This window comes from Podarcis vaucheri (genome assembly GCF_965113315.1).
Source record: "Podarcis vaucheri genome assembly, chromosome: 13".
NCBI lineage: Eukaryota > Metazoa > Chordata > Lepidosauria > Squamata > Lacertidae > Podarcis > Podarcis vaucheri.
This window is the reverse complement of record NC_138751.1, coordinates 32,740,383-32,754,820: the sequence shown is the minus strand read 5'-3', so window position 1 is coordinate 32,754,820 and position 14,438 is coordinate 32,740,383. Positions and strand designations below refer to the sequence as shown.

The 14,438-nt window shown below is 45.4% G+C and overlaps 1 protein-coding gene across 6 annotated transcripts in view; it reads left to right on the top strand.

The window, feature by feature from the left end:
• MLLT6 (MLLT6, PHD finger containing) overlaps positions 1 to 14,438 on the top strand; it is a 109,535-nt gene that overhangs the window by 37,824 nt on the left and 57,273 nt on the right. For 4 of the 6 annotated variants that reach the window (XM_082197180.1, XM_082197181.1, XM_082197183.1 and 1 more), the window contains exon 7: positions 15 to 122. In XM_082197180.1, coding sequence (XP_082053306.1) covers positions 15 to 122 — 108 coding nt within the window. The remainder of the gene's footprint in view (positions 1 to 14; positions 123 to 14,438) is intronic. The other 2 variants (XM_082197182.1, XM_082197179.1) reach the window with 1 other exon arrangement.

Sequence of the window (14,438 nt, the reverse complement as noted above, 5' to 3'; positions counted from 1 at the left end):
CTATTTGCCTCCAGAAGACATCGCGCCATTCCGGAGGTGGCTCTTTCATTGCGGGAAGAAGGAGCCGGTCGGCGTCACCTACTCAAGAGAAGCATGTTTCCCACCACGAGAAACCAAAGAAGGTAAGAAAAGAAGAAAATAAAATGTTAATCGCTGTGCAACCTGGGGTGGGAGTGAACAGCAAAAAGATATTAATATGTCTATAATATGTATTTTAACCTTCAGCCTTTCTAATTACAAGCAGATCAGATCAAACACAAAGGCATATCCAGTGCCTGCGTATTCTACAATTCTTTGTTCTTGCATTCCAAAATTATTACTGGTCCCAGAATTCAGCATCTGGACAATTTAAAGTTCTTGCTGAAGTTACTTCCAGATGACAACAACAACACACTTACCAAAAAACCACTGAAACCCCCCCCCCCCACTAATGCTATCCTAACACAAGCAATGTTCAATGGCAATTGCACACTATCCAGTTCCTTTGCAAAGAGGAAAGCAGTCCTTTGGAAGGACAGTTAGCTCTCTCCATCTCCACCGGCACTAGGCCTCTCTCTCTTTTGCTCCCCCCCCCTTTCAAAAAACACAGCTGTATTTGCCTATATTAACACTTGCACTCAAACAGTGAAGCAGCCTCCCTGGAACTCCAGGATCTGATTGCATAATGGTGACAGTTAAGAAGTAAGGGCCACACAGCTATCCAGCCCCCATGTGTGGATCTGCAACACCTCTAGGCCTGAGCTGGGAATGGAGCAAAAAGAGGAGGGTTGGGATTCTGCAGTGCTTTAAGAAGGTCCGAGATGAGGAAAGAAGGAACCCTATAGATCAGATAAATGACAAACATGCAAAAGCAGAGGCCTTCCCTGGTGCTCACAGGGTCCTCTCTCACACCAGTCTCCATTCTGAAATTAGGCTGGTAAGAAGCCTCTCACAAATGTGCCCTTGGGCCCCAAAAGGTCAGAGACCCCTTTATTAAAGATGAGGCTGAGGGGCTGGCTGAATTCTGCAGGCAAAAACAGCCCAACACCTACAAGGAATAAAGTAGCACTATATTCTCCACAGTCTAAGGCTTTTCGGACGAAGGGCCCACCACTAGCCCACAGATATGATTGGAGCCCCATTTCTTAATTATTGTTTTTAGCATATTTTTGTGTGGTGGTTGTAGTTGTGCTTCTGTTGTGACCCACCTTAGGTTAAGCCGCAGCCCAGTGAGTGGGCCCCAACCCAACCAGCTGAAGATTGTAAGGTTGTAGGGCACGTATAGGCGAACTCTGGCCCTCCAGATGTTTGGGACTACAATTCCCATCATCCCTAGCTAACAGAACCAGTGGTCAGGGATGATGGGAATTGTAGTCCCAAACACCTGGAGGGCCAGAGTTCGCCTATGCCTGTTGTAGGGGTTTGGTGTAACACTATTAAAAGCATCCCAGAGAGTGAGAGAGAAATATCTTGAGCGCAGGACAACATAAAAAGATGACGCAGCAAGCTGTTTTCAACATGGAGCTTCTCCCTTGGTGCTCCAGCATCACAAACTCGTATCCAGACATAGATTTACAGCAGGATAATAACTGTGTTGCTCTTTTGCAGCCAAAACAACCCAGAATCTTTTCAGGTGCCACAAGACTTTTCCTTGTTTTTCTGGACATAGATGAAATTAACAAGATACCCTCCCTTCTCTAGCCTTCAGAACCCCCAGGGAAACTGTCAAGTTTTATTGGTTTTACCCAGGCTTCTCTAATCACTGTGCAGAGATAGGGAGAAGCACTGTCGATTTCACCAGCACTTGTTAATCACTGCATGCCAGTGCTGATGTACACATGGTGAAAATGATAAGGCTTTCCCCCCCATTCCCGCCACTGCTGCCTTAGTGCAAGACTGGAGAATCCTGATGAAATGGATGCCAGTGTCATGGGTCAGTTTGTCTACTGTGGTGAATAGTGGGGAGTGTTGTCAGTTTCACTCTTTCAGAACAAAATAGTGGTGGAGGGGAGAGGAGGGATTACGCACAGTCATCAACAGCACCAGCAAACATTCCTTTATTATCCCAGGTGAGGCAGTCGTGCAACTGTAAGATCGCCCCTAAAATTATTTTGCAGCAATTGTAGTGGAAGTCTTTCCAGCACATGGGGCACCATGGGAATGCCACAGTTTGGGATGAACAAACGAGCTCCCAATACCAGAGAAAATTGCTAGTATGAAAAACCCTATATCACAATTCTCTTCCTCTGCCTATTTGAAATCTGTAAAGGATTTAACTATTAGAATACGGACAGTGAAATCCTGAACACACTTAACTGGGTAAACTCCATAGAAGTCCAGTGGGACCTATTTCTCAGTAAACATTATTTGAACTTATTTCTGAATAAATATTCTTTGGCTTGCACTGTAAATGGCTGGTGAAAAGAAAAAAAGAGGGCATCCTGCAAAAATTGCCCTAACCTTATCTGAGAGGTCTGTAACCAGGGTTTAATTTTCATCTCTAGATAAAGTTTTTCAGGCTTGTAAAGGGAATACTTAAGGCTTCTGCTCTTGTATCCACTGCTGCAGATAAACCATTTTCCAGCTGTTCTCCATACTTCAATCAGTTGTTGCCACTCCTGCTATACAGCAACACTGTGTAGAAAGAAACATACTGTACAATTCACCTATACCAGGGGTCTGCAACCCGCGGCTCCGGAGCCGCATGTGGCTCTTTTACACCTTTGCCACGGCTCCACGGCAGATACTAGCGAGGGGAGGAGGCGCATTGTGCGCCCCGACACTCCCCACTGTGGCGGGCGCTGTACTGGCTGTGATGTCACATGGGGGCGGTGCGTGCGTTAGTCACGCACCGTCCTGACGTCACCTTCCCGCCCACCTGCCCGCTACATTGTAAGGGGCATGTACGCTGGTCACTGTTTTGAAGGGGAGTGAAGAACACACACACACAAAAAGGTAACTTGTTAATTTAACGTTTATTTCTATGAGGAGGAGTAATTCTGAGGAGTCAAACAAAGAAATAATAAAAATGTGACAAAAAAGTTATTTTTATAATGACGAGTTTTGCGGCTCCCAGGTTTTTTTTCCTTCGGAAACGGGTCCAAGTGGCTCTTTTTGTCTTAAAGGTTGCAGACCCCTGACCTATACTATTGTATAGTGACCTACACTATCCTCTCTAGCAAATACAATGTGGTCAGATCATACAGCTAGAACAAACTTGAAACCTGTTTTCAGTGCCAGAAGAAAAACACAAGAACTTGTAATATTAGAGAAGAGCGTATGCAGAGTGCCTTAATAAAAGCATCTCTTCTCCCCACCCCCATCGCACCCCAACTCTCTAATCTGGGATTGAAGCAAAGGATTTCCAAGTAAGAGGATATGGTTTATTAGCCCAACTTGAACCCTAGCATCTCACTTTGGAGAAATTAACACTTGCCTGGAACGGTAGCAGAATCTGTTTCAGTGCCATTTGCAACTGGATTTGCGGGGGCGGGGAGGGCGGGGACAGAGATAGCTCACCCTTGTCTAGTCATGTTTTATGTGACCAAAAGCTCAGAGTTCCACACAGTTATTAGTTATGCAAAACTGAGAGGCACTGGTTTGTTTTTAGCCCTGCTGCCTTGATCAGTTTCAACTGTACTGGCTGTCAGTCAGTCAGACGGTCATTCCATCCAATTTCCTAGTATAGTGGTACCTCAGGTTACAAACACTTCGGGTTACAGACTCCGCTAACCCAGAAGTAGTACCTCAGGTTAAAAACTTTACCTCAGGATGGGAAGAGAAATCGTGGGGTGGTGGTGCGGCAGCAGCAGGAGGCCCCATTGGCTAAAGTGGTACCTCAGTTTAAGAATGGTTTCAGGTTAAGAACAGACCTCCAGAGCGAATTAAGTTCGTAACCAGAGGTATCACTGTATATGTACTAGGCCTTTAATGCAGCTTAAAGGTAGGTTGGCTTCGATGCCGAAGGCAGCTGCTGCCAAGGAAAATGGTGGAAACAGGAAAAGAGAAAGAGAGGCAGGAGAGAGATCAGCACAAGGTAAATGGTGGTAATGGAACAGAGTATGAGCCAAAAAGGCAGGGGGGAGAGGAAACCAGGATGATTGGCAGGTGATTTGGAGAGCAGCTGACACCAGGCAGGCTATGGAAGAGAAAGGTTCTATATTTGCACAGACTCAGAAAAGAAGAAGGGGGAGGGAGAAGCAAGATCATTTCTTTCTGTTAATCTATATAGTACTGGCAGTCATGCTCCAATAAACAAATGATCAAGGAAACTGTTGGCAAGGTGCAGTAAAGGTACCTGTCCTGGGATCTATAATGAAGCTAGGCAAACTGCAGGCCTACAGAATAAAATAAAAGAAATTGGGGAAGTAGCCAACCACATATCCTTCCTTACGTCCCCCACAAAAGCCTGGAAAATCCTTTTTCCTAGAGGATAAATTATAGCCACAAATTATGTGTACTCTCCCAGGAGCCAAAGCTAGTGTGCATGAAACCTAGAAACAGACTTGGTTAGAGAGGGACCGCTTCCCCAGTCCAGCTGAAACAGCTGCAGATTGTTAGAGGAGGGAAGAGGAGAGATCTAGATAGAGTCTGACACTTAACCCTGAACAGGTCATCAGCACCTTGCCTTTAAGCAGGTCTAATCGCCGCTAATTGAACAAATATTGATAATAACTTTGTCTGCCTTCCATTATCTTAGGCTTCATCCACACAGGAGTTTGATATAGATTCTGAGCTGGATTTTTCCCCAAGGCATTGTTCACATGGCATTCTCTGTATCCAGTGGGCAGCCTGCAGTTTTTCAACAGTAAACTCTTTTTTTTTCCCAATCCAGGGAAAATCTGGAAAAGGGAAGTAAATCCAACTGTGGACACATTGGAGCACATAGTGTGGGCAGGCTCTGGTGCCATCTACCACGATACCTATCTAAAAGCAACAGGATTGGAGAGGATTTTCAGTGGGAGAATAGGAAGAGAAAGAGTTTGTGCTGTTTTTTTCTGCCTCAAACTCAGTCCTGCTGGTTGCTTTGCATAACAAAAGGTGCCCCCCACCCCAGTAATCAACAATCTGCATGTAGGGCATACCTTCTGCTTGTCACTTCAGCTGTCACACAACTTGAAAATTCCACCATCTCCACCCCTGCTTTTGTTTAAAATTATAGAATTGCAGAGTTTGAGAACCTTACGCAAATTAGCCTGCTGGTTGCTTATGCAGACTCATGCTTAAAGACAAGCCTTTGCCATCCCAGGGCGCTCCAGATGTTTTGGACTATAATTTCCATCAACTCCAGCCAGTGGGCTACAACTTCTAAGTGTTAGGAGTTGTAGTCCAAAACGTCTGGAGGGTGCCAGGTTGGGGAAAGGTTGTTGTGGAGAAAGTTTTGGCCCTCCAGGTGTTGTTGGACTCTACACCCATCAGCCCTAGCCAGCATGGTCAATGCCAGGGGATGATGGGAGTGCAGTCCAGGAACATCAGGGCATGTATACCTGTATACCTGAAGGAGCGTCTCCACCCACATCGCTCAGCCCGGACACTGAGATCCAGCGCCGAGGGCCTTCTAGCGGTTCCCTCATTGCGAGAAGTAAGGTTACAGGGAACCAGACAGAGGGCCTTCTCAGTAGTGGCGCCAACCCTGTGGAACACCCTCCCTTCAGATGTGAAGGAAATAAGTAGCTATCCTATCTTTAAAAGACATCTGAAGGCAGCCCTGTTCAGGGAAGTTTTTAATATTTAACCCTGTATTGTTTTTAATACTTGATTCGGAGCTGCCCAGAGTGGCTGGGGAAACTCAGCCAGATGGGCGGGGTATAACTAATAAATTATTATTATTATTATTATTATTATTATTATTATTATTATTATTATTATTATTATTGGGGCGGGCTCAAAGGTTTCCCTTCCCTTCCTTGCTGTAGAGAGGGGTGTTTATATAGCTGGAATGGGTTAACTGGTGGCCCTGTAAATGATGCTGGTCTACATCCCTTATCATGCCTGACTCATTAGCCATGCTGAGAGGGGCTGATGGAACTTGGGAGTCCAGCAACACTCTGGAGGGCTGTAGGTTCCTCATGCTCACAAGAACATAGAAATCACCTTCCTGGGATCAGATCATGGTCCGTCTAGTCCTGTACTCTCTTTCCAGCAGCCAAACGTTTCTAGGAAGCATGGAGGTGGCACTTGTTGCTTTGCGTCCAATATAATTAACTGACATACATAGCTGGGAAAAGGGAAAGATAGTGTGTAGATTTATTTCTGTCTGCCAGAGAAGGGGAGATTAGGACCGGTCATTGGGGGGAGAATTCCCCCCAACTTCCATCCTGGATGACGCAACCTGGTGGGACTTCAGATATGGCGGTGGGCGCTCTGTTCTGTTCCTCCCAAGTTTGGATAAAGGTAAAGGGACCCCTGACCGTTAGGTCCAGTCGCGGATGACTCTGGGCTTGCAGTGCTCATCTTGCTTTATTGGCCGAGGGAGCCGGCGTACAGCTTCCAGGTCATGTGGCCAGCATGACTAAGCTGCTTCTGGCGAACCAGAGCAGCGCACGGAAACGGCATTTACCTTCCCACCAGAGCGGTACCTATTTATCTACTTGCATTTTGACCTGCTTTTGAACTGCTAGGTTGGCAGGAGCAGGGACCGAGCAACGGGAGCTCACCCTGTCACGGGGATTTGAACCGCCGACCTTCTGATCAGTAAGCCCTAGGCTCTGTGGTTTAGGATAGTTCAGCTCATTAGCAGGGCTCCACGGCCTTGTTTTAAAGTCGTGTAGTTTCAAATTTGTTGGTATCTTCGTCACATAGGCTTTTCCTGCAAGTATTTGTTTTTGCTGTTTCCAATGAATGTGTTTTACACGTGGAAAGAACAAGCCCATTTTGAAACACAGAATTCTGCCCTGAATTTATATGCCCAATTTTATTCTGTATCTCAACATTTCATGGGAGCTGTTACAGTACAAACACACAAATGAACGGAAAGTGCCAAAATTGGCGGAAACTAAATCAATATCTCACTTGGCTGAGCAAATCATGTACGTATTTAAAATTTGCCTCTCCAATGCCTTTGTGCCATTTGGCAGTACCTGGCAATACTGTATTATAATTAGCCGGACCAGCTTCTATCAGTGTGAAAATACGGGAGCTTTCAAGTGAGTGCTTTAATCTGGAAAAGCTGTAAGAACAAAGAGTTTTGTCTGTAACCTGAAAGAACCAACAGAAATAGGCCCATTTTTTTGAAAAAGGTTGGTAAAAGAACTTCTGTTTCTCTCTTCGCTTCAGTTTTTCTCCTATATCAGTCCTGCAGCATCAGACTAAACTAAAATAGTTAAAAAGTTTAAAGTTTCAGTAATGTGGTTTTCCTCCTTGTATGCTGAGCACACACCCCAGGAAGATATTTTTATACCCCACCCTAGTTTGACAGAGCTGGTAAACCTCAGTTAAACCAGAGTGTGAGCAGTACAACAGTAGCTGAGGACTCAAGCAATTGCACACACACACATATATATACGCGGATGGCGCTGTGGGTTAAACCACAGAGCCTAGGACTTGCTGATCAGAAGGTTGGCAGTTCGAATCACCGCGACGGGGTGAGCTCCTGTTGCTTGGTCCCAGCTCCTGCCCACCTAGCAGTTCGAAAGCACGTCAAAGTGCAAGTAGATAAATAGGGACCGCTCCGGCGGGAAGGTAAACGGCGTTTCCGTGCGCTGCTCTGGTTCACCAGAAGCGGCTTAGTCTTGCTGGCCACATGACCCAGAAGCTGTCTGCGGACAAACGCTGGCTCCCTCAGCCTACAGAGCGAGATGAGCGCGCAACCCCAGAGTTGGTCACGACTGGACCTGATGGTCAGGGGTCCCTTTACCTTTACCTTTATATATATATATACTTCACACACACTCTTCACATAGAACATTATATCAAGGGAAAGAGATTGAACCTGACCTTTTCTCTACTTTGGTCTGTCCAAATGAGAGTATGTGCAGGAAGCTTTTGTGGGTTCTTTGCATGGAGGAGCATTTAATGACCATATGAGCAATCTGAAATATTACTGCCAAACACACATTCCCTACCTCAGTGTTTCCCAACCGGTGTTCCGTGGCACACTAGTGTGCCGCGAGACGTTGCCTGGTGTGCCGTGGGAGGGAGGCGGGCGAGTTGGGCGGTGAGAGGCGGGGCAGCGGCGGCGAGGAGAGGCCGCCCAGCGCGGGGCTCTCCCCGTCTGCCTGCCTGGCTGCCTGCGTGGCGCTGACGTCACGGGGCTGTAACGTGCCCCACATAGGCACACGCGGGGCGGCGAGCAAGCTCCCTCCCACATCCCATCGCCGCTCGCTTCGGCCGGCCTACTGGGCTGTCGCAGGCGGAAGGCCTGCGCATGTGCGAGGTTTTCGCGCCTTCGGGATTCCCTTCACGCCTTCCTCCTCCCGGGTCCTTGAGAGCGCGGGAAGCGGCAGCGCGAGACCGGCGTTGAGCCTGGTAGGTATTGCGCTTGCCAAGGCAGTCATTTGGGAAATGAAAACTTGCAAAGCAAGCAACCAGTTCAATCTGAAGTACGTGTATGCTTAATATCCTGTATCTGAAACCTGTTCTGCCCCTCCCCCACACTTGGTGCCATTTTCATCTACACATGCAGCAGAGTAAGTTGACCCAGAATAGTACCAATTCAGATGGCAGATGGGAGAATGACAGTGCTGAATGCTTTCCCATGTAGAACAGTCCCTGCAAATAAAAACCTAGCATATTTGGAAGAGGGATGCTAGCCTAACCATTACCTTCTATGCTGTTACTATTTTTTTATTTTTTTTTACATAAGTATAAAGTGACCTTTCCCCATCTGGCATGGTGGTGTGCCTCAAGATTTTTTTCATGAAACAAGTGTGCCTTTGCCCCAAAAAGGTTGGGAAACACTGCCCTACCTAAGCAAAAACTAAGCAAAGATCACACCCTTGCATTCTTTAACTCTCCCCCCCAACCTTTTCACCTGAAGCATTATAATGCCAGAAGTGTTATTAAGATGTGCTTGCGGATAAACCCTGTGAAAGAGATTAGCCTGAGGCAAAATGCATTTATTCCAAATACAGTATTTCTAAAGTGCCCTTCATTGAAAACAATCCCAAGGCTGAGTGCAACTAGAATAAAATACTGAACTTTATAGCCTTAAATACAGCAAAACCCAAGCTACCAAAATATCAGTAAGGATAAAAACACAGTAAATATCAGCAACATTCGGTACTTTGAACTGAAGTGCATCCTTGCTGCCAGTTGCTTAATTTGCAAAGGAAGTGCCCTCCAAATTGGAAGCCAAGTTGTGTTCCTTCAATGCTACCTTGTTCTTTACATGGTTAGAGACACACTTCTTCAGAATTACTCCACGTTTCAGGGCTGAGCTCGCCTCTTTGTCTGGCCCGGAAACCTTCCACTCTGTTTCCAGAAGCATGGGAGGTGGGTGACGGTTTTAATTGTGTTAAGGTAAAGACACTTTCCACCTGCTCAGGAGTAGTATCTGGTCTAGCCTATTTTGTATGTCTAAAGGGGGGAAAGTTTCCTTAAACGTGCGGTGCAAGTTTTCTGTCCTTGGTCTGCAAACCGATTCTAAACACAGGCAGCATGTGTGAGTGAATGAGGGGAGGAAAAAATATTGCACATGCCCAGAGACACTATCATTCATCTCATTCCCGCGGGCATTCCAGGGCAACGTTCTAACGCCAAATCCTGGCTGAAACCATGCACATGCTCAGAGGTGCTCTCGTCTCTTATGATTTGTTCACATTCCGAGGCTGAGGCTCGGTAAGAAGCGAAGGCAGAGCTTTACCCTTGACCCGTGTGCTTCATTGCTCAGAATAAGGAAGATATTTTTATTATTATTATTTTTGACTATGACAGACCAACACGGCTACCTATCTGTAACCAGAATAAGGAACCAGTTACAGATAGGTAGCCGTGTTGGTCTGCCATAGTCAAAATAAAAAAATCCCTTCCAGTAGCACCTTAAAGACCAACTAAGTTAGTTCTTGGTATGAGCTTTCCTGTGCATGCACACTTCTTCAGATACACAGAATAAGGAAGGTATCCTTCCAGGCGGGGCAGACAAGACTTTATCGCTCCCCCTCCCCCTCCCCCGTTTTGCTCTCACTGCAGTGCCCAGGCCGGGGGTGGGCGGTGAGGGGTGAAATCTAGGGAGGATCTTGTGGGCAAGGCCCTTTCTGGCATCTGAAGGGATCCTATTTCACTCGCCCTGACGTTGGAGATCTACAAGTTAGTATGTGCAACGTGGGCACCGCCTTCCCTTGCTTGCAAGGCGAGAGTTTCCCCCCTCCCCATTCCTTTCCTCCTCCTTCTCCTCCCTTTCTTTTCATTTTTTTCAACACCCCCCCTCCTTTCCACTCTTCCCCGCTCCTCCTCATTAACTATCGGGCTTTTCCTGTGCCTGCCGAAATGCCACCCCCGCCCCCCACCTCCAGCTGCTCGAAACTCCCAGCGCAGGCTTGGAAAGAGAGACTTTCTTCCTGTTGGTGAACTTTGGGCAATGAAATGAACTTGGCAACCCCAAGGCGATTGACAAACCCAGGCATTCCCAGAGGAAAGGAGTCTGGAGAGTCGGGAAGGTAGGGGTGGCCTTTTATTTCGAAGGGATCTATCATAAGGTCAGCGCCCCCACCCTTCTCCTCCAGTCCGACTTTAATCCCCTCGCCAGTGACAGTGGGGTTTCTAACACTCTGGACGGCAAGGCAGACATTAGCAAAAGTGGGCAGGCATTTAAAAGTTGTGTGTCAGTGTGCGTGTGGCGGGGCTGGGGGCTGGGGAAGAGGGAGATCTGAGGAAAAGGTGGGTGGGTATTAAGAGTCAGAGGGGAGAAGGTATGGGGGAATCAGTTGGCATAAGAGAATGACTGAGGGCATTTTGAGTTAAGAGTCAAGACACGGCCATTGACATCCCAGGGTCAGTGTATGCAGGACTGCTTTTGTGTGCCAACAAGGAAGATAATGCAAACTCAGGGTTTCTCAACTGGCTTCTATTATTATTATTATTATTATTATTATTATTATTAATTATTATTATTATTAAATGCTCGTTTTGCATGCTCTTTGGGTATTTTGTACAGAATTGTAAAATTGCCGCAGAGGTAGTATGTGGGACGGGAAGAGAGGTGTGGGGCAAGCGCCGAGCAATGCAGATTTATGCATAGTTTTGCAAAAGAAGCTTTAAAAAACAACAACAACCCATATCCCCACTATGATGTCACATCAGCCTGAAAGATCTATATTTACACACAACAGTTATTGTGTTCTTCAGAAATATCCACCACCATTTATTTTTTTTTACTCTGTGAAAGGTCAACCCTCCAGGTGTTACATTTCTTCTTATGGCAACCAATATGCGGTAAAGTGAATCTTCTGAACTGGATTTGTTCAGATGACTCGAAACCCAGAATGCTGTGTCGTCTTTTGGGGGGTGGGGGATATCTTAAGGTTTTTTTTTTAAGGCAAACAAAGTAAAAGCTAAAGTGAAAACTGAGACTTTTTTTTTTTAAAAAGCACAATTTATAAAACTGGAAATCAACGCACGAATTGCAAATAAGCCAAGTAAGCCTTAAATTATTGATTTATATTACTATTGCAAAATTGATTTAAGGCTGCAAAACTGTACACACTTTAATGGAAGCGCTATTGAACTCGGTGAGACTTTTTTTCTGAGCTAACATGCATAATAGCATTGGGCTGCATATATGTCAGCTGGAAATACTGGAAACCAGATTTGTTAATCTCTCTTATACACTTCTAATCTAAAGTTTGCTCGTTTTAATTTTTTCACAGATTGGTTTTTTAAAAAGTAATATTTTTCTCTGTTCTTTTATGCTAAATTTCTTTGTTTGAGGAGTTGATCTGGCGTTTCTTTGTTCACGTGAAACTGCTGTTCCTGTACCTGCTTATAGAAAAGGAACTGACAATGGAATCCTGTGTATGTCTTTTAAGAAGCAAATCCTGCTGAATTCAGTTAGACTTAGGTAAATGTATATAAGATGTACCGCAAAGCTTCTATTTTAAGGAAATCACTAAATTTTAAGGAAATTTCTGGGCCCAAAAAAGTACAGTACTGTGACTTATATAAATAATAAGTGAATGTGTATGTAAAGGTAAAGGACGCCTGGCAGTTAAGTCCAGTGGTGAACAACTCTGGGGTTGCGGCGCTCATCTCGCTTTACTGGCTGAGGGAGCCAATGTTTGTCCGCAGACAGTTTTTCCGGGTCATGTGGCCAGCATGACTAAGCCGCTTCTGGTGAAACCAGAGCAGCGCATGGAAACTCCGTTTACCTTCCCGTTTACCTTCCCGTTTACCTATTTATCTACCTGCACTTTGACGTGCTTTTGAACTGCTAGGTTGGCAAGAGCTGGGACTGAGCAGCAGGAGCTCACCCCGAACCGCTGACCTTCCCATTGGCAAACCCTAGGCTCAGTGGTTTAGACCACAGCGCCACCCGCATCCCATGTGTATGTAGTTACCTATTATTTAACACTTTTATATACCACTCTATGGTTGGACTTTAAATAATAAGTAAAACAATGCATTCAATCTAAGGCATACTAGTGACATGGGCGCTGCATATAAACAAGAGGGGCACTCCAGGGGCAAATGAATTTGGAATCAGGTGAAGAGGCCAGGGCAGACTAGCCCCCCGCTTTTTTACCTAACAGATTTCAAGCTCAAAGTAAATTAATTCAATAAATATAGAGCAGGCAGGTAGAAAGCCAGCTGAGGTGTGTGGGGTATGCAGAGTATTGTACTGAATCTTACATGTATCTTACATCTTGCAACTGGGTAGAACTCATGAATGTTTTCTCCATGCAATATGCTCTTGGTCCTTGGGGAAAACGTTTGTTCCTCAATGGTGATGAAATGTAGAAGTTGAGAGAGGCAGGGGTTGGTGTATGAAGCCTTTGGGAACATGGCAGTGGTAGCCAGGGAATGGATGTCGGATAATTCCCTCAGATATGGAAATGGGAACAAAAATTTGCCAGTGTGCATGTTCGTTGGAGGTCAGGAACGGAAATAACACAAGTGAATATGAGTGGTATTCACTTTGATTGTATTTTAGGTCTGTAAATGTTATATAAGTAATCAACATTATTTTCTGCATAGTTTTTTACTTTTCCGTTCCATTTAAATTGATTACAGCCATATTGAATAATGAGACAAATAACATAGGTTTCCGTGGAAACTGAATTGTAGCAGAATGGAAACACTGCTGTTTGCGATGAACACAAAATAGGAGTGAGGCTCTCTGGGAAGGAAGGAATCACTCTGAGGAAGAGACATTCGATCTCCTAGAAGGGACCAATTTCCTAGGGGATAATGGTGAAAAAGGTGAAATCTGTGTTGGAGATCATTATGAAGGGGACTGAAAATAAAACTGTTAATATCATAATGCCAGTATACAAATCTATGGTGTGACTGCACTTCAAATACTGTATTCAGTTCTGATTGCTTCACCTCCAGAAGGATATTGTAGACCTGGAAAAGGTTCAGAAAGCGGCAACCTAAATCATCATAGGACTGGAACAACTCCCTTATGAGAAATAGCCACAACATCTGGGACTTTTTAGTTAAGAAAAAAGGCAAGTAAGTGAGGATATAACAGAGGTGTATAAAAGTATGCAAGGTGTGGAGATAGTAGAAAGGGAGAAGTTTTTCTCCCTCTCTCGTAATACTAGAACCTGGAGTCTACTAAAGCTAAATGGGGGAAGATTCAGAATGGACAAAAGGAAGTACAGTCGTACCTTGGTTTTCGAACAGCTTAGTTCTTGAACATTTTGGCTCCCAAACGTTGCAAACCTGGAAGTGAGTTTGCGAACTATTTTTGGAAGCCGAACGTCTGACGTGGTTTGCGTGACTTCCAGTTGCTGCAGGAGCTTCCTGCAGCCAATCAGAAGCCGCGCTTTGGTTTCCGAACGTTTTGGAAGTCGAACGGACTTCGGGAACGGGTTTCGTTCGACTTCCAAGGTACGACTGTACTGCTTTACATAGTGCATAGTTAAACTACGGCATTTGCTACCACAAGATGTAAATATGGCCACCAACTTGAATGGTGTAGACCAGTGGTTCCCAATTTTGAGTCCCGGGACCCCTGGAGATCCACGGAACACACCCAGTTAGTCCACCGCCTCCCCCCTTGCCTCCCCCCTCCCAACTATTTTTTGTTTGTTTGTTATTTTTTGCATAGCAATATCACAGATTTTAGCGCTGTGTGATTTTTCAATATATTGGCCCAAATCAGTTTTGAAATCACACTGCGACAATGATTTTGACCTGGCATATTCAGCAATATATTGCTCCTTGTGCGAGGGAGAGCAGGGCAGCTGATTTCAAGGCACTGCCGATATCCCGCGATGATCTCGGCTGATAACGTGGCTGCTCTGAGCTGCCTTACCATAATACTACCTTCCCCTGGTGCTGAGGTGGAGCAGCTTTTC